We start from the raw sequence: 24564 nt of genomic DNA, 5'->3' as shown, positions 1-24564 counted from the left end.
CGCTTATTTATAAACCATACACATTGCTATCTAGAAGTGAAAGTACACATGAAAGTACACATGAGAAACCTGTCGCTTATTTACAACCCATACACATTGCTTTCTAGAAGTGAAAGTACACATGAGAAACCTGTCGCTTATTTACAAACCATACACATTGCTTTCTAGAAGTGAAAGTACACATGACAAACCTGTCGCTTATTTACAAACCATACACACTTCTTTCTAGAAGTGAAAGTACACATGACAAACCTGTCGCTTATTTACAAACCATACACATTGCTTTCTAGAAGTGAAAGTACACATGACAATCCAGTAGTGTGTTTACAAACCATACACACTTCTTTCTAGAAGTGAAAGTACACATGACAATCCAGTAGTGTGTTTACAAACCATACACACTTCTTTCTAGAAGTGAAAATACACATGACAAACCAGTCGCTTATTTAAAAACCTTACACATTGCTTTCTAGAAGTGAAAGTACACATGAAAGTACACATGAGAAACCTGTCGCTTATTTATAAACCATACACATTGCTTTCTAGAAGTGAAAGTACACATGAAAGTACACATGAGAAACCTGTCGCTTATTTACAAACCATACACACTTCTTTCTAGAAGTGAAAGTACACATGACAATCCAGTAGTGTGTTTACAAACCATACACACTTCTTTCTAGAAGTGAAAGTACACATGAAAGTACACATGAGAAACCTGTCGCTTATTTATAAACCATACACATTGCTTTCTAGAAGTGAAAGTACACATGACAAACCAGTAGTTTGTTTACAAACCATACACATTGCTTTCTAGAAGTGAAAGTACACATGACAATCCAGTAGTGTGTTTACAAACCATACACACTTCTTTCTAGAAGTGAAAATACACATGACAAACCAGTCGCTTATTTACAAACCTTACACATTGCTTTCTAGAAGTGAAAATACACATGACAAACCAGTAGTGTGTTTACAAACCATACACACTTCTTTCTAGAAGTGAAAATACACATGACAAACCAGTCGCTTATTTACAAACCTTACACATTGCTTTCTAGAAGTGAAAGTGCACATGACAAACCAGTAGTGTGTTTACAAACCATACACATTGCTTTCTAGAAGTGAAAGTACACATGACAAACCAGTAGTGTGTTTACAAACCATACACACTTCTTTCTAGAAGTGAAAGTACACATGACAAACCAGTAGTGTGTTTACAAACCATACACATTGCTTTCTAGAAGTGAAAGTACACATGACAAACCAGTAGTTTGTTTACAAACCATACACATTGCTTTCTAGAAGTGAAAGTACACATGACAAACCAGTAGTGTGTTTACAAACCATACACATTGCTTTCTAGAAGTGAAAGTACACATGACAAACCTGTCGCTTATTTACAAACCATAGACATTGCTTTCTAGAAGTGAAAGTACACATGTCAAACCTTTCGCTTATTTACAAACCATACACATTGCTATCTAGAAGTGAAAGTACACATGACAAACCAGTAGTTTGTTTACAAACCATACACACTTCTTTCTAGAAGTGAAAGTACACATGACAAACCAGTAGTGTGTTTACAAACCATACACACTTCTTTCTAGAAGTGAAAGTACACATGACAAACCAGTAGTGTGTTTACAAACCATACACATTGCTTTCTTGAAGTGAAAGTACACATGACAAACCAGTAGTGTGTTTACAAACCATACACACTTCTTTCTAGAAGTGAAAGTACACATGACAAACCAGTAGTGTGTTTACAAACCATACACATTGCTTTCTAGAAGTGAAAATACACATGACAAACCAGTCGCTTATTTACAAACCTTACACATTGCTTTCTAGAAGTGAAAGTGCACATGACAAACCAGTAGTGTGTTTACAAACCATACACACTTCTTTCTAGAAGTGAAAGTACACATGACAAACCAGTAGTGTGTTTACAAACCATACACACTTCTTTCTAGAAGTGAAAATACACATGACAAACCAGTCGCTTATTTACAAACCTTACACATTGCTTTCTAGAAGTGAAAGTGCACATGACAAACCAGTAGTGTGTTTACAAACCATACACATTGCTTTCTAGAAGTGAAAGTACACATGACAAACCAGTAGTGTGTTTACAAACCATACACACTTCTTTCTAGAAGTGAAAGTACACATGACAAACCAGTAGTGTGTTTACAAACCATACACATTGCTTTCTAGAAGTGAAAGTACACATGACAAACCAGTAGTTTGTTTACAAACCATACACATTGCTTTCTAGAAGTGAAAGTACACATGACAAACCAGTAGTGTGTTTACAAACCATACACATTGCTATCTAGAAGTGAAAGTACACATGTCAAACCTTTCGCTTATTTACAAACCATACACATTGCTATCTAGAAGTGAAAGTACACATGACAAACCAGTAGTTTGTTTACAAACCATACACACTTCTTTCTAGAAGTGAAAGTACACATGACAAACCAGTAGTGTGTTTACAAACCATACACACTTCTTTCTAGAAGTGAAAGTACACATGACAAACCAGTAGTGTGTTTACAAACCATACACATTGCTTTCTTGAAGTGAAAGTACACATGACAAACCAGTAGTGTGTTTACAAACCATACACACTTCTTTCTAGAAGTGAAAGTACACATGACAAACCAGTAGTGTGTTTACAAACCATACACATTGCTTTCTAGAAGTGAAAGTACACATGACAAACCAGTAGTTTGTTTACAAACCATACACATTGCTTTCTAGAAGTGAAAGTACACATGACAAACCAGTAGTGTGTTTACAAACCATACACACTTCTTTCTAGAAGTGAAAGTACACATGACAAACCAGTAGTTTGTTTACAAACCATACACATTGCTTTCTAGAAGTGAAAGTACACATGACAAACCAGTAGTTTGTTTACAAACCATACACATTGCTTTCTAGAAGTGAAAGTACACATGACAAACCAGTAGTGTGTTTACAAACCATACACACTTCTTTCTAGAAGTGAAAGTACACATGACAAACCAGTAGTGTGTTTACAAACCATACACACTTCTTTCTAGAAGTGAAAGTACACATGACAAACCAGTAGTTTGTTTACAAACCATACACATTGCTTTCTAGAAGTGAAAGTACACGTGACAAACCAGTAGTGTGTTTACAAACCATACACACTTCTTTCTAGAAGTGAAAGTACACATGACAAACCATTAGTTTGTTTACAAACCATACACACTTCATACACAAATAAACAGATAAATCCGTTTCTCTCTTGTTTCCATTGAGGCATTCTTCTCTGCTGGTCTGTTCAGCCAACAACAGAACAGCTAATATGCTTTGCGGGAACTTTTATCATGGTGCCGAAACTAATTCATCTATGTCGCTTTCGAAAACAAACGGCAGGACCATGGGTGGAAATGTTCAGATTAAGGGGCGTTAATATTATAAGAACCTCTAACTACTTTAAAAATGGTGTGAAATCTGTTCGGTTCGTTTTATCACAGGTTTGCAGAGAACAAAGTTACTGGGTTGTCATTTTCTGATTTGGTAGATGCATCAGAGATCTGATTATAGCACTTAAACACGCAAAAAGTCAGATCTTCATGAAAGGACCCCTTTAATAATTACATGCTTAAAGGTGCATTCAGTATTTTTTACAGCTGGCAAATTTAATGCGTTATCGCGTTCAACGCTTTAATTATATTATTTTAACGCGCATTACGAAGTTATTTTAAGTATTATTTTATTTTGAAATTCCGTTGCTCACTGGATCTGAAAGGTAACGACAAACCATGGGTCACAGAAAGGGAGCGATGATGATCTGTATTGGCTGGGGAATGGCGTCACAACGTGTCTCAACCAATGACTGCACTTGGGGTTTGCGTAAGACTGCTGAAGCGCGCACATGAACCAGGAACACCAGAACTGATTGCAAAGGGACCGAACTCTTACGTGGGCATTTAGTTTTAAATCTGTTCCTAACAGCACAGTTGATAGTAAAACACCCCATATCATCTCCCCTCCTTCAGCCATGCGCTTATCTATCAGTGCCCTCGCCCCACAAAGACATAATATATGCCAAGTGTAAGAGGCTTATTTAATTCTATTAATGATAAAGCGGAAGGAAATCAATAGCCTGCAGAATACAAAAAGGTACAAAACCGCAACGATAACGGATTGTGTTGCGTGTACTGAATGCAGTGAGGCTAATGTAGAAAACATGTTTAAACATACGTGCCTAGAGAGTTAGAGCGCAAACTACTAAACTGAGTTCTTTTTCACGTCTTCTCAAGGGTTCATGTAAAACTAGTCCGTTTTATAAACGTTAACAACTGGGAAACAAACAGACCCGTCACAGTATATTAGATCCGTATATCTGTATAGAGCACTCTTAAAGGGGCAGCAGCATAATAACTCACTCAAATTAAAGGAGTTGTGTTCTCCTTATATGAATTGTTAAGATAAAGAAAAAGTAGCACACAATAATTTAGTTGTTTAAAGATGTGCTTTGAATACAGTAGACTTTACACTTTGTGTTGAAAGAGAGTTTGTGTATAAGCAATAAAATCAATAATCATAATATTTCTATATCAAACTAGACAGAATGTTAATGCCCTGGCAGTGGCAGATAGCTTTGGTTTTATATTTAATTTGATTAAAATGATGTTTAAGTTGGGATATACAAGATATGTTAATGCTACTATGTAAAGGAAATACTGTTGTTAAAAAGCACAGTATTTATTTAATCTTATTGCACTTTTGTTCATATAGCAGTACTTTTCAAATAAAAGTGCACAGTACAATACTTTTATATCCATTATTATCCAATTTTATGCTTATCAATGCGATTAATCGCGAATAATCACGGAAAAGTCGTGCGATTAATGCGGTTGAAAGTTTTTGTCGTCACCCAGTACTAGTAATTTCAAATGACTATTTATTTATGCATGCATGCATGATATTTATTTCTCACATGAGGGATTTTTGCTCAGTTATGTAGTTCAATGCGAGTATTCATATTACGTCACCATTCAATCTTAATTATAATTTTCTTTTTTATAAACAGACGAGTCCACATCACCTCAGTAACGCTTGAGCACTTGAATGGGGCGTATAAAGTCGAAGATGGAAATGGCCAGGAACGGGATCCTTATCTAAAGGAGCATGGAGTTATAACCTACTTTGTGATCAACCCGAAGGTGCGAGAAACTGAAACAAATGAAAACAACGATAAAGCCCATAAAAATGATAATAAGAATAAAAAAAGATGTTTCTTAACTTCCTGAAGGCATCTGAGAAGGTTTATTGTGGAATTTCTTGTTAGGCCGAAAGGAAGAGCCCTCAACATTACAACAGACCCAGACACGCCATATATGGAGCTAAGATGAGAGCTTCAGTGAGGATGACCAGATACCTGGAGTCCTGGGGAGCAGCCAAACCCTTCGCCAACCTTCACCATCGAGACAGCATGACCAACGAGAACGGCAAGATCAACACTGCTGTGAGCCACCTATGAGACATTACAAACACAAAAACACTAGAATTTAAAAGAAAGAAATGTGTATTTGTCCGTTTTTAAGTAGTTACTGTAATGTTAAGTGTACTCCATGATGTTTTAAACTGTATGTTTGGGAATTGCTCTTACTTCTATAGCTACTCACCAGCCACTTCTTCTTTAACAGGATGTCCCTATGGGCCAGTACCACTTTCAAAGACGTTCAGAGAGGTAATTTAGACCCTTCATCTTTTTCTAGCAGTCACATTTGTGCATACTAACAGGCAGTTAGGCTACAGCAGGTGACTTATTAGCTCTCTTCCAACACAACAGTGGTGACAGATTTGGACAGCGAATCAGAGCGCCACACAAATAGCACTGTGTAGCGTTCAAGACAAAAACGGAGGTCGGAAACTAGTTTAAATGTCCTACCTGCAACCGCAATGACATAGTAAAGAGTACTTTAAATGAAAACTGTATTTATTCATTATTGAAACGTACAGAACATATCATCATATCATTTCATGCTGTAAGAATACTTTGGAGTTTGTTTGTCATGTAAGAGAAACATCTTGGGCGTCACCCTGAGGTCGGGTTTGATCTATCTGTCCCAAGTTCACAGGTCGGACACCTGACATAGAAGGTGGGAAATATCCCAAATTCAAGTTGTCTTGAGCACAGCATTAGTGCAAGCTTTTAAATAGCAATGATGCAATTCTCTAAAAAGAATAAAATACATGGCGAACACAAATTTAATGCAAAGTGATTTATTGTTGGTTACACAATTTCTTTTAAAGTACATATCAGTATGAGGAAATCATATTTTCTTTTGTCTAGTCCATCAACGTACAATAAGTCCCGGGTATCTGTTTACTTATAGCAATATGTGGTCCTGGTGTTATTGTGAACGATTCATTCGTTATTTACAGTCTTTAGAGGAAAAGTAATCAGATCGTTACATTTTATTTAATGTCAATTTAGATCATGTCGGTCAATACTAAATACATTAAGGTCGTGCACTTGGCTATGAATAAAAGTCTCAAACGTGCGTTTTCTTTATCGAATGTCTTATTGCGCTGCCGTACGTCACATTGCACAAATGAAACAGGCTGTGAAAAGAGAATTCACCTTCACGTCAGGTGTCCTTGAGAGATGCTGCATGCGTGGGCCATTACAGCATTTATGTACAGAAATATGCGTGTAATCGATGTAAATAGTAACGCGTGTAGGATCCTTGAGACATTGTCATTTATATGCCTGTGTGTATCTTCAGAACCAAATCTCAGAAGAAGCGTTTCGAGGAGGAACTCAACGAGAGGATGATCCGAACTATCGACGGCATCAATTCGCAAAAGTACACCAACATCACACTTGCATAACACTTGATATTGTAGTTGTCATTGCGGCCTGATTTGATCTATTTTGTGGGCTTTTATTTCCGTAGACAGTGGCTCAAATCGGAGGACATTCAAAGAATATCATTGTTTTTCCACAACAAAGCATTGGAAAAAGAGGTAAGCGTCTGCACGGCGACAGCCATTGTTAACTTAAGCTATACAGTCAAAGCTGATCATTTATACATCAATATACAGTATCAATAATTGAATCGCTAACCTGTTCTTAAGAATGAGGTGGATGAATGAATCGAGTCCATTAAAACATGTGAGATGCTGAATGAGAACAGTGTGTTCTTTCTCCTGCAGTACAGAGCCACGACACTGCCGGCCTTCAAATATTACATCACATGTGCCTGCCTCATATTCTTCTGCATCTTCATCGTGCAGGTCCTGGTCCTGCCCAAGTATGTTCAGTTGTCACCTACGTCTATGTTTGTCATAAGTTTCAGATTTGTTTAGCAATATTATGAGATATTAAGCCTGAGTGTGCATAAAACATATACACTATTTAGGGCCCTATGAAATCTGTTATATTTTTCTCCAAATTCTGTTTATTCAGTTTTAATTTGTCTGGATTCTGTGTTTTCCGTCTTTTACTGTACAGTAATATATTTTCCTATAAATTGAAAAACAGTAAAATAATGTAAAACTATGTTAATAAACCAGAATATTACCAGTACATAAAATTCAGGTCTACACATTTTGATTTACTATTTTTGAATAATAATCAAATTTTTAAAATAATTTTACTAGCACATTTACTTCAATTTACTAAAGTAAATAATACATTTAGTGGTCGAATTATATACAAAAATTGTGGGTGTGTTATAACACCGGTTAATCGCACTTTTATTTTGACGGGTCGCCCCCAAAAAGTGTTCAGTTCATATGTTTGCGCGTCACTTTCACTCAACAGTCAAGAACAATTCATTCTAAAATAGAATTCACATTTTGTTTGACATGTAAATTATTCGTTACCTTAATGAACACGCGGCTTGAAACCATCTAGCTGTAAAAAACTATAACACGCAAATGTGATAAATAGTATCATAAATACTGTAAATTAAATATGTTCTTGCGTTTATTTAATGCAAAAATAAAATTAGAGTTTAAAATAGTACAAAAACACATGCCTCTTGATCTTTCGCTTTGCGTTGTTGCCGTTTTTTCCGCTCCAGACGGACAGGTCCGTTTAAAACCACGGCCATATGTAAAGGCACATCACGCGCATGTCAGTACCTGCCGCGCACTGCATGATATCCGAGGATGTCACAGTAAGTAAAGAAATGAAGTATTAAAAAGGACAGTTCCAAACGATGCCTCTGAAGTTGGATCCGCGACCGCAAGTTATAAGAATAGCGTCTTTTTGTTTGCAATGGTGGTTTTGATTCGGGATTCAAAGGGCCTCTTGGTGGTTTAGAGACCCTACGCAACCTGCGTAGTCTGTGTATAGGAAGGATCGGCTCTGATAATACATAAAATATGATGCAAAAGACAAAATATTGAAGATCAAAGTGTTGGAGTTTTTGGTGTGAGTAAACCTGTTTTTCCTCTGTGTGCTTGAATCAAGTGAGCATGTAGAGCGTCTCTATCTCTTACAGAACTGCCGTTTTGGGAATATCGTTCGGAATGTCCTTTCTAATGTTGTCTCTGATTCTGCTCATTTGCTTCATTGGTCATTTCCTGGTAAGTGTTCATATGCAAAATGTCATTTTTAGACCCATAGACAAAATGTGATGATTGTAATGCTGTTTGTTTTTCTGTTCTTGTTATTTTTGAATGTCTTTAGGTCTCATATTTTCCAAAATGTCCTTAATATTTGTTGAATATCGTGATAGTTGTGTTCGTTGAGCTCTCGGTCTGACTAGGTATCTTGGTTGTTAATTTCCTCAAAAGAAATAAGGTGATTTTCCCACGGTGTACTAAATACAATGAATCCCGCCCAGTACACCTCACATTGTACTGCGCCGTATGATTCAATACTGTATGTTGCATAATAAATCATAACAGAATTACATTAAGACATAAGCGTGTTGACAAACAAACACCTCCTCTCTGTAGCACTGCAATAAGACGGCTTCCGCATCTTGGCAGTGGCTCCTCCGATCGTCAGGAATCATCGCCAGCAAGCCCTGGCCACGCATCATCCTCACCATGGCAACCACAGCCCTCATCCTGGTCATGTCTGTCTTCAATATGGTATGTCAAGTGAGCCTGGAAATTTCATATGAATATTCTGATGCATATGGCCGTACAAATGAGCCTGACTGGATCACACGCATTTGCATTCGAAGTTTTCATTACAGTGGCCTGACTCGCATTATCGCAGCCGTTCTTGGCAGAGATATGTGTCCATCTGCACATTGGCTGCACACGGCTGTTTGCTCTCCAAATCTTTCACTTGTGGCATATGTCACTGTTGGTAAACAAACACGAGACGTATTTGTCAATCTTTCTGTCAGTGACAAGCTTAAAGAAGGCCTTTTATTTTGTGAATAACTGCGTAATGAAATAAATCTCTAAATAAGCTGATATTGCTTCTTACAGTCATTGCGTTATGTTATGTTATGTAATCCATTCGTTTTACGTTTATTAAACGGATAATAACATAATAATTCAATGTATTTCTTTACATGTATAATGTAATATCCTTATATACAGTATTCGGGTTTTCTTACACAGACACATTCTGTTGTGTACGTTGTGAATTTGTCATTTAGAGCCTTTTTTTCTCTTGCAGTTCTTTGTGGAAGAGAACCTGCCGCCCACAGATGCAGTTTATAATAAATCAAACGAGACGTTTCTACACCCTGATGGACATCCCATATCTTACCTGGACAAGAACAACTTCTACCTTCCCGTGAGTTCACTGGCTTTGTGTCGCCTTCCTGTCATTTTTAATACAAGCAAACAACAGTTTTTATAATGGTCACACTGCAAGATTTTCAGAGGAACATTTTGTGAGCATTTGTCTGACACGCAGACATTAAATGTCAAATAAGGTAAACAATGTGATTAAAGAGATACCGTACCCAAATCCTAAAATGATAATTCTGTATATTGTATAATTCTTTGTTCTGTTGAACACAAAATGAGATAATTTGAAGAATGTAGGGAAGGAAAATGTTCTAGGGCATCTTTGACTACCATTTAAACTATGTTTGTCAATGATGCCCTAGAAATACCAATTGCTGACATTTTTCCAAATGGCTTTCTTTGTTTTGAGCAGAACAAAGACATTTATACAGGTTGGAAACAGCATATTAACCGTGAATAAATCAACTTGACTGCCCGAGTCAGTTTTAGGGATTTAATAGTGTAGAATCGCCACATTGAAAACTTTGCTGTGACGTCCTTTATTGTCCCATATGATTCAATAAAATATGCTGTAAATGTTTTCGTACTGTTTCCAATGTTATTAGAATATTTATACATATGTAAATATACTTTAATATACAGTATAGTTCATAATACTATGTGGATACTATGCATTTTGCGACTAGTTTTAGAGATTTTTACAACTACTTGCGCATGCGCGACCTGCCAATTTGGATTTTTTTCTAGTTGTTTTATCCAATGTGAAAAGTCGAGTAGATCGCGAGCTCACCAGTTTATGTGTGTGAGAATGAGAGAGCCCGGAGCTGTACGCCATGCACTTTTGTTTTTACCAGCCGCTCACAGCAGCAAAGCGTCCAAAAAGTCGCTCTCCGCGACGCCTAGCTAAAGATAAGCACCTAGTCTATTTTTGATGCAAATGCAGTTAAAATGTAAAACGCAGCTTAGGCAACAAACTTTCAATATATTCAACCGTTTGATAGCATAACAATTAATAATATATTACAATATAATAAATAATACATAAGGAAATCCTGCTTTTCATTCAGTAAACTAAAGCATCAAAGCAATTGGTTCCATTTGTAAATGTATTGTTTAATTTATCGCACTGTATTTCCCCGTATATTGTTTTATATTTTAATTTCATAAACAGTAGTTTTACTCTACTGATATATCATTTATAAAACTGACAACATGATATATAACTCCATATCAAACTCCAACAGTTCACAGTTGCATTCAGTTGCAAGTAAATTATGGATTACCTCAGGGATCGGTTCTGGGACCCGTGCTGTTCTCCATATACATGCTGCCCCTCGGAAACATTATTAAAAAACATGGAATTAGCTTCCATTGCTATGCAGATGATACTCAACTATATCTCATCAAGACCAGATGATTCCTCCCAGCTATCCAAATTGGCAGAGTGCATTGAAGATATAAAACATTGGATGACCTGTCATTTCCTTCTTTTAAATTCTAATAAAACAGAAATATTACTTATCGGACCAAAGACAAGCAAAACTAATATTTCTGATTATAAACTGCAAGTTGAAGGATGTACTGTTACTCCAACAAATACAGTAAAAGATCTATGCGTTATATTAGACAGCAACCTGTCATTTCAAAATCACATCTCAAATATCACAAAAACAGCCTTTTTCCACCTTAGAAATGTTGCCAAGTTACGAAATATTCTGTGTGTTGCTGACGCGGAGAAGCTTATTCATGCATTTATGACCTCAAGACTTGACTACTGCAATACGCTACTTAGTGGTTGTCCTGCATCATCAATAAACAAACTACAGTTAGTTCAGAACGCAGCTGCCAGAGTTCTAACCAGGACCAGAAAATATGATCACATAACCCCAATTTTATCAACCCTTCACTGGCTACCCATTAAGTATCGTATTGACTTTAAAGTTCTTTTAATCACTTATTAAGCCTTAAAGGGTTTAGCCCCTACCTACCTAACAGAGCTTCTATCACACTACAACCCATCACGCTCTCTAAGATCTCAAAACGCAGGACTTTTGATAATACCTAGAATAACTAAATCCACCAAAGGGGGTCGAGCTTTCTCATACGTAGCACCTAAACTCTGGAATAGCCTTCCTGATATTATTCGAGGATCAGACACACTCGCCCAATTTAAATCTAGATTAAAAACGCATCTTTTCAGCCAAGCATTCACTTAATGCAAAATATGCAAGATAAACCACCAGGAGATGCTGACATTAGTTATTATTTACTAGAATAATTGGATTTATTATATAACACACCATGTAGTGTGTTTTACCCTTTATTAGGTTTTTCGTTTTTCCCCTGTAAAGCTGCTTTGGAACAATGCAAATTGTGAAAAGCGCGATATAAATAAAATTGAATTGAATTGAACAGCTGCTTTCTGTTTTAGATCTCGCTTAAACCATATTTGATATTTGAATGAACCTGAATATCACACCGACCATCCATCAAATAAAACAGAGAGCCATGGAAGCTTAAGAACAGCTCGGTTTATTCAAGCAGCTCCTCTGTCAATTTACTTAAATGATTGTTTACGCGACATTGCACACACCTAGATAGATGGGTTAGTCCACTGACCAGCCAAGGCAATATAAAGCTAATTTAATGTAATGTACATATTATTAGCCCAGGCCAACAAGTAAAAAGGAGCGTACTGTTGTGTTTCTCTGCCGTCAGTATTTCATCTACAGCTGTATCCTCGGTCTGATCTCCTGCTCTGTGTTTCTGAGGATCAACTGTGAGCTGAAGATGCTCATCATGTTAACGGCGGTGGTGCTTTACAACGTCATCATACTTCAAACACACGCATCCCTGCTGGACGAGTACAGCAAATTCCTTTACAAAACAGAAGTCCTGGAGAGGTGAGTGAGAAGCATTCGCCTGCTATTTAAATAATACATCTGCTATTTGTGTGTCTTGTAGAATTGCATCTTATATTAAGTGTCTTTAAAGTCCCTGTGAACCGGAAGTTGCAATCGATTTTTACTTCTGTATTTTCACGCATTTTTGAGTGCAACGGAATAGAAAACCGTGGGCGTGACTTATGTTTGCCATTGCGATTCGATTGGATGCATAAAAACGGGAGTTGCATTTTTAAATGAGACTAGCAGCAGACTGACAGTTAAAGGGGAGGAGTTACCAGATGCTCCGCCCAAGACGTCTAACGGATGGCCGTTAGATTTTTATTAAAGATTATGCGGACACATGCATTTTAAATAGTGAATGACCCACACTGATAAGCTTTTTATAACAAACACTGCAATATTCCATGAAAAAATAGGAATTGTCATTTTTGACTTCATTAGGACTTTATCAACTGCCATTATTAAAAGCTTTCAATACGATGTATGGAGTTGGCCTGGGTACCCACTCATCGTAAATCTTTCCCGTAAAAGGCACAGAAAAAATTTACAGAATTGCACAGCGGTTTACAGATGTCTGTCCAGAAGTGCAAAGATGGATGTTTATTGTAAAGCGCTGTGAACCAGCACAGACACTAGTTTTAATTTACGGCTGGGATGGATATGGTCCGATGGGCCCTCCTGAGCTACTCATGACATGATTTGGTACCAAAAGCCAATGATGCTGACTCTCTCTCTCTTTATCTCTCTCTCACTCCATCATTACTCAAGGCCGGGAGTTCTGAAAGACTTGAAAACAATGGGCTCTATCTCGCTCTTCATATTCTTTGTCACTCTGCTTGTTCTAGCCAGACAGGTGAGTTTTCTTTATTATTATAACATGTTTAATTTACATAAATTGTTACGGCTGAAATATTGAGCAGCTCCAGTTGCTCACTTGGTAGAGCTAAGTTCACGGGTTTGATCCCAGGATAAGACATGTATACACACATGTAAGGTGCTTGGGATTAAAGCATCTTCCAAATGCATGAATGTAAATGTGTTTGTTAGCAACTTTAGTAAATGTCATTTTAAACGCTGGATGAATGTATTTGTTAAACTGGAATGGAATAAAAAAAGATGCACATCATTGGATTTTTGTTGCTCTAACACAAGGTTTGCAATATTGAGTTTGAATATTTACATTTTTTTATTACAGACTATTAACACCATAGACGTTACTTCCTATATGATATGAGAAAATTCAAACATTTTCGTCCAAAATGTTGCATAAAATAAATCTGTATTTGATGTATACTTTTAAACAGTCAATATCATCTTTTGTTTCTAGAAAGGCCTCATATGTATATACACGAAATACATACATGATCATCGTATTGACAACTGAAATAAAAAACAAAAATGTGTTTTTATACACGACTTTTAACATTTAATCCTCACTCCCACTTCAATATTCACAGTTTAGTTTTCTACGTTCTACCTCAATTTCCAGTTAACTTACTAAATTGAAATAGGCTTGGATTTTAAAGCCATTCTCACTTGAGTCCACAGCGCCGGTACTCTTTCTGAATGTAGGCTAATAAGGTGGTAAGAACCTTCAGTGCCGCGTAAATTTTATTCCCCGAGTGAATATTTTCCCTGACCGTTTTCGCAGAGAAGGTGTGAAAAGCCCTTCTGCACGTGTTTCTATATCCAGCATCATCATCATCCATCTTTGCTGTTTTGAGAAACAGTCTCAATGGTCCAGTAAAGCTGGATCGCTCCACATTCACACGATTCTACAAGAAGTGCTTTTCCCAGTAATAGCCCCCCTGCCCCAACTCTCCCCCACGTTGAGAGATTTGATTTATTCGCCCGGGTTTGGAGAGCGGGTAGTCAGATAAACTTCTTTAAGATGTACCACTGTGGCATCATGGGGGTCTGGAATCATCAATGTGATATCGATCCTGATCACATGTAGTGCATATTAAATCGCAAAATTTAACATAGAATTTAACTTCAAACGCTGTCATATAGAGTGCGATTGGATGTAAAGATCTTACATTGAGGTAAAGTGATGGCAGAAGAGGAGATTGATATTCAGGGTCACTCTCGTCTCTCTTCAGGGTCTCCGTACAGCAACACTCAGTCACGTCATTTCACACAGACGTGTTGATTTAATTCATTTTTCCATTAGTCCTCATGTGGATCGTGTTATACGCATCACAGATACACGTTCCTGTTTATTAAAGGAATCAGGGTGAAGCTTTCTGTACCTACTTTGCGATACATTTCAAGAGCCCTTGGGCTGAGATGTCATGCTCCTCGAACTGGACAAATAAATGGAAGTGTAATATGTGGTTAAGCTCAGTGTTTGCGTTTTATTCTTTATTGATCTGTGCTTCCCGGACAGTTATGGGTGTTCTTCTTAGCCACCTGTTCGATTGACAGTATGGTAAACACTGTAAAAAATCTTTCTTTAAATATATGTGATGATGAGGTCATTTCCTGTTGATAACCTCACAGGCGTGTGCCGTTGACACTCATTACATGGACTTGATGTGTGTGGTGTTTGTCACTGAAGAAACGTCTCTTCACCTCTGTGTCCTCTTGTAACAGAATGAATATTACTGTAGGTTGGATTTCCTGTGGAAGAACAAGTTCAAGAAGGAGTGCGAGGAGATCGAGACCATGGAGAACCTCAACCGCGTCCTGCTGGAGAACGTTCTGCCGGCTCACGTCGCAGAGCACTTCCTAGCCAGAAACTGGAAAAATGAGGTGAGTTGTTTCGTCTGGAACACGGAAGAAGATATTTTGTGAAATGTCAATGGGGCCCGGAGAGGATCTTATTGTTAATATATCTACGGTGTACCTTTTATGTAGAAGTATGTAATGCTATTATAATAACGTTCCAGCATGTTTGGATGAACACTTTGAAGGAAGGTCACAGTTTTATATATAGTTACTGACGGCAGATCTTCCTTCTGTGTGAATGACAGGATCTGTATCATCAGTCATATGACCTGGTGTGTGTAATGTTCGCTTCCATTCCGGACTTCAAAGAGTTTTACACGGAATCAGACGTCAACAAGGAGGGTCTGGAGTGCCTCCGCCTCCTCAATGAGATCATTGCAGACTTTGATGAGGTAATGTAAGCGACACTGTTACACAAATAATGATGCATTTCCAATTTTACTTACTGACTTTTGTGACCGTTGAACTGAACTTCAAAGTTCTGAAAGTCTGCTTTCTGGCTGCGACATTGCTCATGGTTATTTCCGTGAAATGAAACCTATTTTGTCAGAATACATTGTTATTACGATGATGCGGTCCTGATGGTTTGTTTGATGTGTACTCTGCTATGGTTTCGGCATTATCTCCTCTTTTTGTTGTAGTTGCTCTCGAAGCCAAAGTTCAGCGGGGTGGAGAAAATAAAGACCATTGGAAGCACATACATGGCAGCCACTGGACTCAATGCCACACCGGGGGCAGAGTATGCACAGGTGTGTGTAAAACATGAAGAGTTTATTTCCAAAATGAGATAATTACGTTTTTAACATTTTCAAACATGTTTTTTTATTGTGCATTCCAATTAATACCAATCAAACTGCAGTTAGTTTGTTTGTTAGATTTTTTTTAAAAACAGAGTTGTATATATAACTTGTATAGAAATAAACTCTTTGTATTAAAGGGAACTGGGGGTATAGAGAGATGTATTGCTTAATGCGTTGTAATAGCCTTACACTACAAGCATTTGTTGTTAGAAACACATCAAATGTTTTCAATTCTTAAAAGAAAACCTAAATGTAATACTCATTGTAACCTGAGGAGGCCGCCATGTTCTTTTTCGATGACGTAAAATGGCTGCACGCACAGCTAGGCAGCTAAACTAAACACAGACACACTAATCTTCAGGTAATATATGGTTCTGTAGGATAATATATATATTTATAATGCTAAAATGAGAAAGAAAATAAAGATGCTATTGGGGGTTTTATCGTACATTTTAGTATTGTTTGTCAGAAACAATCTTGCGCGTACTGATACTGAACGCGTTCTTCTTTTACGGCAGGCAAGCTTGGCTTGTGTCAAGAGGACACACCGCCACCTACTGTCCCTGTGTGTTTATATATCTGATCTTATGTTTTACGTGTCATATTTTACTGTTATATATGGTTATATATGTGTGCTTTGCTGTTGTGGAAGAGAACAGGTTTAGGTAGCAACCATTTGATGTCACGGATTTTGACGCAAAGAAAATGGCGGCGTCCAAGTAAAAGTTTATGAAGACTGTGACAGTTACACTGTTGTTTTATTTCACAATAATAAAGTCAATGCCTTGGTTCATATATTAAGCCATACATCGCTCTATACTCAAGGATCCTTTTAAAGTATATAGATCCGTCTGTCTGGACTTACTTGACTGCATATTTTGTGCAACACTTTACAATAAGGTTAACATAACATTTGATAATTCCACTAACAATAAATTATACTTAAACATAAAAGACAATGTTCATTTTAACATTTATTAATACATTTTAAAACGTTATATATCTGTTAACATGTTGCTCATTGGTAGCTCATGTTAGCTAATACATGAGAACCTCATTGAGAAGTGTTACCAAATCATTATTCCTCGGCTGTAACTTGTAAAACGTTGAGTTTTGAATGATTTATGTAAGTGAAGTCTTTGGGGGGGCGAGTCAATCATGCATCTGTGCTTTATGTTTCAGGAGCATGACAGGCAGTACATGCACATCGGCACTATGGTGGAGTTTGCCTTCGCTCTGGTGGGGAAGCTGGATGTCATTAATAAACATTCCTTCAACGACTTTAAACTCAGAGTGGGTGAGTCAGAACAAAGAGATTAAACAGCAAAGAATCAAACGCGTCGCGAGTGCGCTGCTAGAAACGTGTTAGTGGTAGAAGGTGTCGGCTATATCTGACCGCTGCATGGAGACCAGCCACAGGGTAGACAGGAATACCAGACTCTGTCTCTGCAGATCTCTTTGTTTCATGCTGTGTTGTGAAGCTGTCAGAGCAGTGATGCTTGCTGTGGGCTCACAGGCTATGTTCTGTCTGTTCTGACCAATGGAGCACGTCGGCCTGTGCCATCTCGCCTCGTATCAGGCTGCATCTTCTTATCCATGAGTCGAAGATGGCGACACCCATGACTGCCGCACAGTATGACATTTCTGTAAATGTGTACTTTACGATCTATAAGCATGATATATTTTGTACATGAGGGAGATGTAATATGTATAATGTAATATTACTTCATAATATGAATGGTATTTTAGCACGGTTTGCTCACGATAAAATAGGGTTATTTAAATCAGTGGTTTCAAACTGGGGGCTGTGGCCCCGAGATGCATCCAGGGGACCACAGTTTTTGTGACATTATGACATCTAGAATTTTCCCATAAAACCAAAACAATGAATGTTCCAGCATTGTGTAATTGAATATGTTTTTTATTTAATTATAGTTAATTAAGTTCAAGAGTATTATAAATATTAAAAGTCTTTATTTGGGAGGCCACAAAGTGATGCACTTTACACACAGGGGGCCTCGCGACGTGAAAGTCTGAGAACCACTGATAAAAATAGTTTAACCCCGTGCCGCACTCCTGAAAAGTGAAGCCAAAGCAATTCAATCGCCCCCTGGTGGCTGTATTTTCTCTTAGGACTCATTTACCGTGCAAATTACCCCCGTCCTGCCAGAATGAAATGAACATGTAGAATGACCTTGTTTATTTTATACCGGTAGGATGATGTAATGGGGTATTTACGATGTAAAGTAATTCTAAGCTGACAGGGTTTTTGCATTGTAAAATCATCCTACCTGTTTATTTTGTTGGTGTGGTTTAGATTCTATACATTTTTGCGGTGTGATCTGAGGTAGGACAATTCGACGCAGCGGCTACTCAACCAGTGCTGGGAAAATATCCAATTATGGTTGAGTTCTCATTGGTACACACAGTTTAAACGGATTGAATACAGCAATGCATATTTTGTAAAGCATGCAGACATTTTCCTGAGGTAGCCTACACACCGAGTTTACTTCAAGAGACGGTTACAAAAATTTAAAACCACTCGGACGGGCCTACTTTATCGCACGCGGTTGCACTGACGTTTGACGCATTGAGGGAAAAGCCATGCACCGCAAAGCAGCGGGACCATGTTAAATCAACTGCACGGTGATGCCGTTTTATTAGTAGAGCGAAGTTAAGTCAACTGCATTTGATGCCACAATGGGACAGAACACCGGTCCATCAATTTTCTTAAAAATGACTCCGGCCCACCCACAATTTTAAAAGCCCACCTATAATCGACATCCGCCTCTGGTTTTAAGTTGTTATAAAAAGGAGGCGTGGCAGTGCAATGTTGGTTTACGATTGAATATGGGTGGGACCTTGATACCTCAGGTCCACCTCGTGCTTACTACTGCACCCCCAATGACCTCTTCGACCTAGTATGTCAGCGGTTTGTCAGTTTTGCTTTTCTTTTTATAGGGAAATCCATTTTTTGAATGGTCTATGGTTTAACCGCGTCCGACTTCTTCCCTTCGGTTAATGGAATAACAAATGCGCCGAGAGATGCCGACGACTTACATTATTCCTTACGTAATTGGTTAACTTTTACCAGTTTTGTAATCCGTTTTCCGCGTTGGCAACACTCGGTCATACATTTTCTCCTTTTGTTGTAAATCATTTGCAATTCGTTCCAGTTGAAGTCACGTGACTATTCTGGTTCAGATGCGTGAATAAACTTGTAAATTAGGTCAAATTGCGCACGATGCTAGAAAAAGGTCCACGAATAAAAAAAGGGTAGGAACACAGAAAGAGAAATTACTTCTTTGTAGCTAACAAAGGCCCCGTCACATTATGTCATTCATAAAGCACTAATGTATCCCAAAGCTTCATCTGGCTGGAAAATAGCTGTTCATCCTTTGAGTTCCAGGGTGTGATTTTCCTTTCAATGTGATCTAAGACACATTAGGAGGTAAGACAAGAGTAAATAAAGACACCATTAGTGTACTTCAGTGAGAAAAGCAGAAGGGTCCGACTGCGATACATAACAAAACATGCTTAAATATGATGATGATATAGAAGCAACACATTTATGATGTTATGTAATATCGACACACATTTATTGATGGTGTCTCTGTGCAGGTATTAATCACGGGCCTGTGATCGCCGGAGTGATCGGTGCTCAGAAGCCCCAGTATGACATCTGGGGTAACACGGTGAACGTAGCCAGCAGAATGGACAGCACAGGCGTGCTGGGAAAAATACAGGCAAGACGACTTTACTTATCAAATGTCTTTGTGGAAAAATCCACGTATTTCTAATGAACTGAAATTGTAAAGCGGGGCCGTTTGATGCTCGTGTGTCTGGACGGCAAAGTCACACAACGAACAATGTGCAGCCCATTTATCCCTTCGGTTCCTCTGTGTGTCTGTGTGCAGGTGACGGAGGAGACGAGTCGTATCTTGCAGACGTTAGGCTACATGTGCACATGCAGAGGAATCATAAATGTGAAAGGGAAGGGAGAGCTGATAACATACTTCATCCACACCGAGATGAGCCGCTCTTTATCGCAGGGGAATGTGATGCCATGAATCACGACAACAGATGTGGATCGAGCTGAAGACGACGACGTTAAAGAGAGACATTTGTAAATAAATGCGCCTAGTCTTTAGATGCACGCGATTTTGGCTGTGATACCATTTCTACCGTATCTCATAGGCTGGGTTTGTGCACAGGGTACTGTATATAAGTATGGTAGCAATTCTTTTGTAAGAAAATCAAATATAACAAAAAAGTGTTTTGATGTTTTAATGCCATTGTTTTTCTTTTTGTAAAAAACGTCATTAAACTTTTTATGTAATTTCTCTTTCTGGGGACATCTTTATTTTACGACTGCGGCTGAACGATCGAGGTTCGTCCTAATGGAAGGAGACGCAAGCATGATTATCTGCGGACTCTTTAGGGCTGATAACTCCGAACTTTTTTAATGGGTGTTTGCCGAGGTGACCGTCTTCCACAGGTCAGAGGGATGAACCTTGATTCATACAGACGGTTTACCGTCAGACGGGCTGGAGTGAGTGTCAGGTGGGCTGTTAATCAGCAGGCTTACGGTTGGCCTTTCCTCCACTGCTTCATGCGTTTAAGAAAAGCCACAACAGATGGTCGACTCTAACTGTGATGGATGGAAAAAACTGAAGTTATTTCTGCTGGAGTCACGGGTTTAGATGTCAAGGCTGTTTCTGTGGTTTTTATCATTGCAGAAAGCCGTTTATTTGGTTGCATTCAACAGTACCAAAAGGAGTTACAGAAAGTATGAAAATACAGATAAAAATAGGCTCTAATTATTATGTGTTATATATAATAATTTAATTGTATCATTGTAAGATTATTTGACGTCACACAGAAGGGCGACTCCTCTCAGGATCCAGTTCTCCGGAGGGGAAGTCGTCCTCAGGTCAACAGCTGCGATGTAGTTCAGGTCTGTTCGAACAGGTTTCTTGTATATTGGGCACGAGTACAAGCGTGCGTCTTTGACACCTGAGAAACGAACACAAATCACTTGTTCTAATAGAATAGATGTTCGATGGTTTTCATTTTTAACAGTTTTGTGTTGCCATTGCCGTCCACGGAACACAAACTCTTTGCCTGTTAGCACAAAGACCATTTCGAGCAAACAAAGAAAGGATCCTCACCATTGTTTTCAGCGTACATCCTGATCACGGGCATCATCTCGAACAGAACTTTGGGTTTGGAATCGATGAGCTTGCAGTTCCTGCGGTCCCAGCCGGCTCCTTCCAGGTACAGTCCGTACACGTACACCCCCTCCGCAGGGGGCTGAGTGATGTCATCCTTCATCCATTTAGTGACTTCATTACACAGAACCATACGGTCCAGTGCCCACCCCTTATTAGCACGAGTGATCTCCTGTCGAGAGAGACAGACATGCTCGGAACTCATTCCAGAATGTGTACGGTAATGTAATGTATATTGATTTACCTCGGATTTATTTTTGCATTGTCGCAAAGCAGCTTTACGAAAAAACAGCAGAGGCGCAGGACAAATACGATAAGGAAACCGAAAACAGGACCATTATGACGTATACAGAATGATTGCAAATATTATTACAAATAAGTGTTTGTAGGATTGCAATGGGACCGTTATACTCGTATCGCATGCAAAAAGAATCGTTATACAAAATGAACATGTGAATGAATAAATGTATAAATAAAAAACCCGAGCACTTTTAGCTGTGACTGATATGAAACGTCTGTGTTTATTCTCAAAGCTACAGGGTGCTGGCACAGAAACTCAACAGAGCACTGAAAAACAGGACGGCCGCACGATTTTAATTAAAAGAATCCTGTTTCTCGCAAGCTGTTTTCTCCCCAGACATTAGCCAGTGCGCACCCCGCTGAGCAGTTACCTCACACAGCTCCCAACACCTCTAAACACACATCACTTGCTCCTTTAAAGAGAACACACATTATTCGTGTGAACGGTTTGGCCCGGATGTAAAACGTCAATGGAAAGTAAACAAATTCGCTACATGTACTGTCAATAAAAGTGCCAATATCGTCATGACTGCAATGATCAAGTGAAGCACGTCTGATGTGATCTCGACAGATCAGGAGGGGATTATGAGTCTAGCAGAAGTGTGTGAGAGAAGCAGTCGCTCGCGCACCTGTCTCATAGCTGTCAGGAAGCCCTGTGGGTTGAAGAAGCCTGTCATCCAGAAGCAGTTGGGTCGTCCCTCAAAGATCCAAGAGTGGAACTGCCGGTTCCGCTCCAGCAGTTCTGTGAACCAGAACCCCAGGGTGGTGGAGGCCCAGGAGGCCTGCGTACACACACACACACACACCAGATGAGCCGGACCACAGACGCCGTCGAGTTGTAGATGATGTGTTGTGTAACTTGAGGTTTATCTTTCTAAGCCCGTCTCAGAGTTCACAGTGTCACATCTGAGATGAAGCCTCGGTCTTTAAATCCAATTTCCATCTTTTCTCATAACACGGCTTTTAGGATAATCATGACACTAAATTTCATTACCAAATGTGCCGAGCAATTTGATCATATAAATCTCTATAGAAGACATTGACTTAAACTGCATATTCGGAAACACAATAGGTTTGTACACATTATAGAAATCATTTCAGCTTTGGTTAAAGCATACGTGTGACTATTGTATGAATACAAGGCAATGGAATTGTATAAAAAGCTTTGCTTTTAAACATGTCACATCTTGTTTTTAATGAATAAAAAGAAAATTTGTTTATGCAAGCGTTTAAAAAAAGATTTTAAGAGAGTCCCCCAATTACATTAAAGGGCTAGTTCACCCAAAAATGAACATTCGGAAACAATCTGAGGGCGAGTAAATGATGACAAACCTATATAAACTGTTTTTGTTAAACACAAAGAAAGAGAGCAATTTGAAGTTCTGTGACATGACCCACTTCCGTAGTAGTGAATTTATTTTATATTTGTTTTGTTCTGTTTAACACAAAAGAAGATATTTTGAAGAATTTAGGAAACCAAACAGTTCTGAGGCACCTTTGACTGCCATATTAGGAAAAAATGAATGAAAATTGCGCACATTCTTCCAAATATCTTTCTCTGTTCATCAGACCAAAGTGATTTATGCAGGTATGAAATGAGATGAGGGTCAGCGAATGTTGACAGAATTGTAATATTTGGTGAACTATCCCTGTTTTAAAACGGCAATCTGAGATTGTCATGCATTGGGCGACGTATACATTTGACAAATGAAAGCTTGCTGATGACCTCTGACCTTTTTCCAGCGTTCAGGGATCCGGGCGTCGTACATGCAGTCCAGCGCGTCGCGCAGGTTCTCGCTCATGATGATGGTTCCATCGATGGCCAGCTTCAGGTCACTCAGCGTGTTTCTGACTAGCTCAATCACTTTCTGCATGCGATCAATCTCTTGCCTCAGGAAGATGTTCATTGGCTGAAGAGGACCCATTTTCATCAGTCGCTCTCTGACCTGGAGAAATAATGCAATAACGATGAATAATGCCGGCTGTGTGATAGCATCCTCTATATGCTAAAGACTGAAGTCACGCGAATCAGTTACAAACACAAACATCCTAAAATATTTAGTGTGCGTGCGCAATTCTCTGTCTTGCGGTTTCTCTGTTAAGTTCACTCAGTGTAGAGTAGATTAGAAGGTAGTTATTATAATATTTAATACAGTAGATTTAAGAATAGATTTTACCATATGGTATAACATATTCTATTTCAATATTTATTATAACCATTTATAATAAATAATTTTTATATATTTGCTATTTATATATTATTTTCAATAACCGTATTGCCATTTATTATTATTTAATTACTATAAATGTAATGCTATTTATATTTAATTTAGATTTTTTATTCTATTAAAATTCTATTTACAATTAAATTCAATTATTGAATTTACTATTTACTATTTAATTATTTATTCATTCTTTGCCATCAATTCTATTTATATATGATCTATTATAATCAATTATTTTATTACTATCAATATAAATTAATTTAAACATGTATTATTGCTATTCATAATACATTATTATCTATTTATATTATTTTCAATGATTTTAGTCATTATTATTATTATTATTATTATAAATAGCAATTAATAATAATATTTCAATATTCATTATTACTATCAATATAATTATTATATTTCAATTTATTTTTCTATTTCCATTTCATTTATATTCAATAATTTTATTTCGATTTATTATCATTAAGTATTACTATGTATTTTATAGGCTGTTCGTTTAACTTCTTAAACCTTAAAGTTTTTCATCTTAATTCTTAATAAGTTTAACACACAAGACTCCAACAATTACATCTGACAGCCAGTCATTTTAGACATCGGTCTTCCCCATTCAAGACAATACTGTGATATTTCAGCCAAATAGGAT

General features: G+C 37.9%; 2 protein-coding genes across 4 annotated transcripts in view; one reads left to right on the top strand and one right to left on the bottom strand.

Annotated features, from left to right (window-relative positions):
* The window catches only part of adcy2a (adenylate cyclase 2a), a gene marked incomplete at its 5' end in the record, with an annotated part of 95200 nt that extends 74703 nt beyond the window's left edge, over positions 1-20497 (top strand). For all 3 annotated transcript variants that reach the window (XM_079470160.1, XM_079470161.1, XM_079470162.1), the window contains 17 exons: positions 5075-5207; positions 5333-5509; positions 5691-5734; positions 6777-6857; positions 6948-7017; positions 7207-7304; positions 8502-8586; positions 8962-9099; positions 9641-9760; positions 12436-12620; positions 13392-13476; positions 15219-15377; positions 15599-15745; positions 15995-16102; positions 17336-17450; positions 19775-19899; positions 20071-20497. In XM_079470160.1, the coding sequence (XP_079326286.1) occupies positions 5075-5207; positions 5333-5509; positions 5691-5734; positions 6777-6857; positions 6948-7017; positions 7207-7304; positions 8502-8586; positions 8962-9099; positions 9641-9760; positions 12436-12620; positions 13392-13476; positions 15219-15377; positions 15599-15745; positions 15995-16102; positions 17336-17450; positions 19775-19899; positions 20071-20223 (2023 nt within the window). In that variant the 3' untranslated portion in view covers positions 20224-20497. The remainder of the gene's footprint in view (positions 1-5074; positions 5208-5332; positions 5510-5690; positions 5735-6776; positions 6858-6947; positions 7018-7206; positions 7305-8501; positions 8587-8961; positions 9100-9640; positions 9761-12435; positions 12621-13391; positions 13477-15218; positions 15378-15598; positions 15746-15994; positions 16103-17335; positions 17451-19774; positions 19900-20070) is intronic.
* Positions 20498-20882: 385 nt separating this feature from the next.
* dnah5 (dynein, axonemal, heavy chain 5) overlaps positions 20883-24564 on the bottom strand; it is a gene marked incomplete at its 5' end in the record, with an annotated part of 67302 nt that continues 63620 nt past the window's right edge. Inside the window, 4 exons of the mRNA XM_079469030.1 lie at positions 20883-21169; positions 21325-21556; positions 22314-22466; positions 23418-23630. Of these exons, the coding sequence (XP_079325156.1) occupies positions 21018-21169; positions 21325-21556; positions 22314-22466; positions 23418-23630 (750 nt within the window). The 3' untranslated portion in view covers positions 20883-21017. The remainder of the gene's footprint in view (positions 21170-21324; positions 21557-22313; positions 22467-23417; positions 23631-24564) is intronic.

The sequence above is a fragment of the Barbatula barbatula genome, assembly GCF_947034865.1.
Source record: "Barbatula barbatula genome assembly, chromosome: 12".
Taxonomy (NCBI): domain Eukaryota; kingdom Metazoa; phylum Chordata; class Actinopteri; order Cypriniformes; family Nemacheilidae; genus Barbatula; species Barbatula barbatula.
The sequence above is the reverse complement of the archived record's forward strand: the minus strand, read 5'-3'. Positions and strand labels throughout refer to the sequence as shown.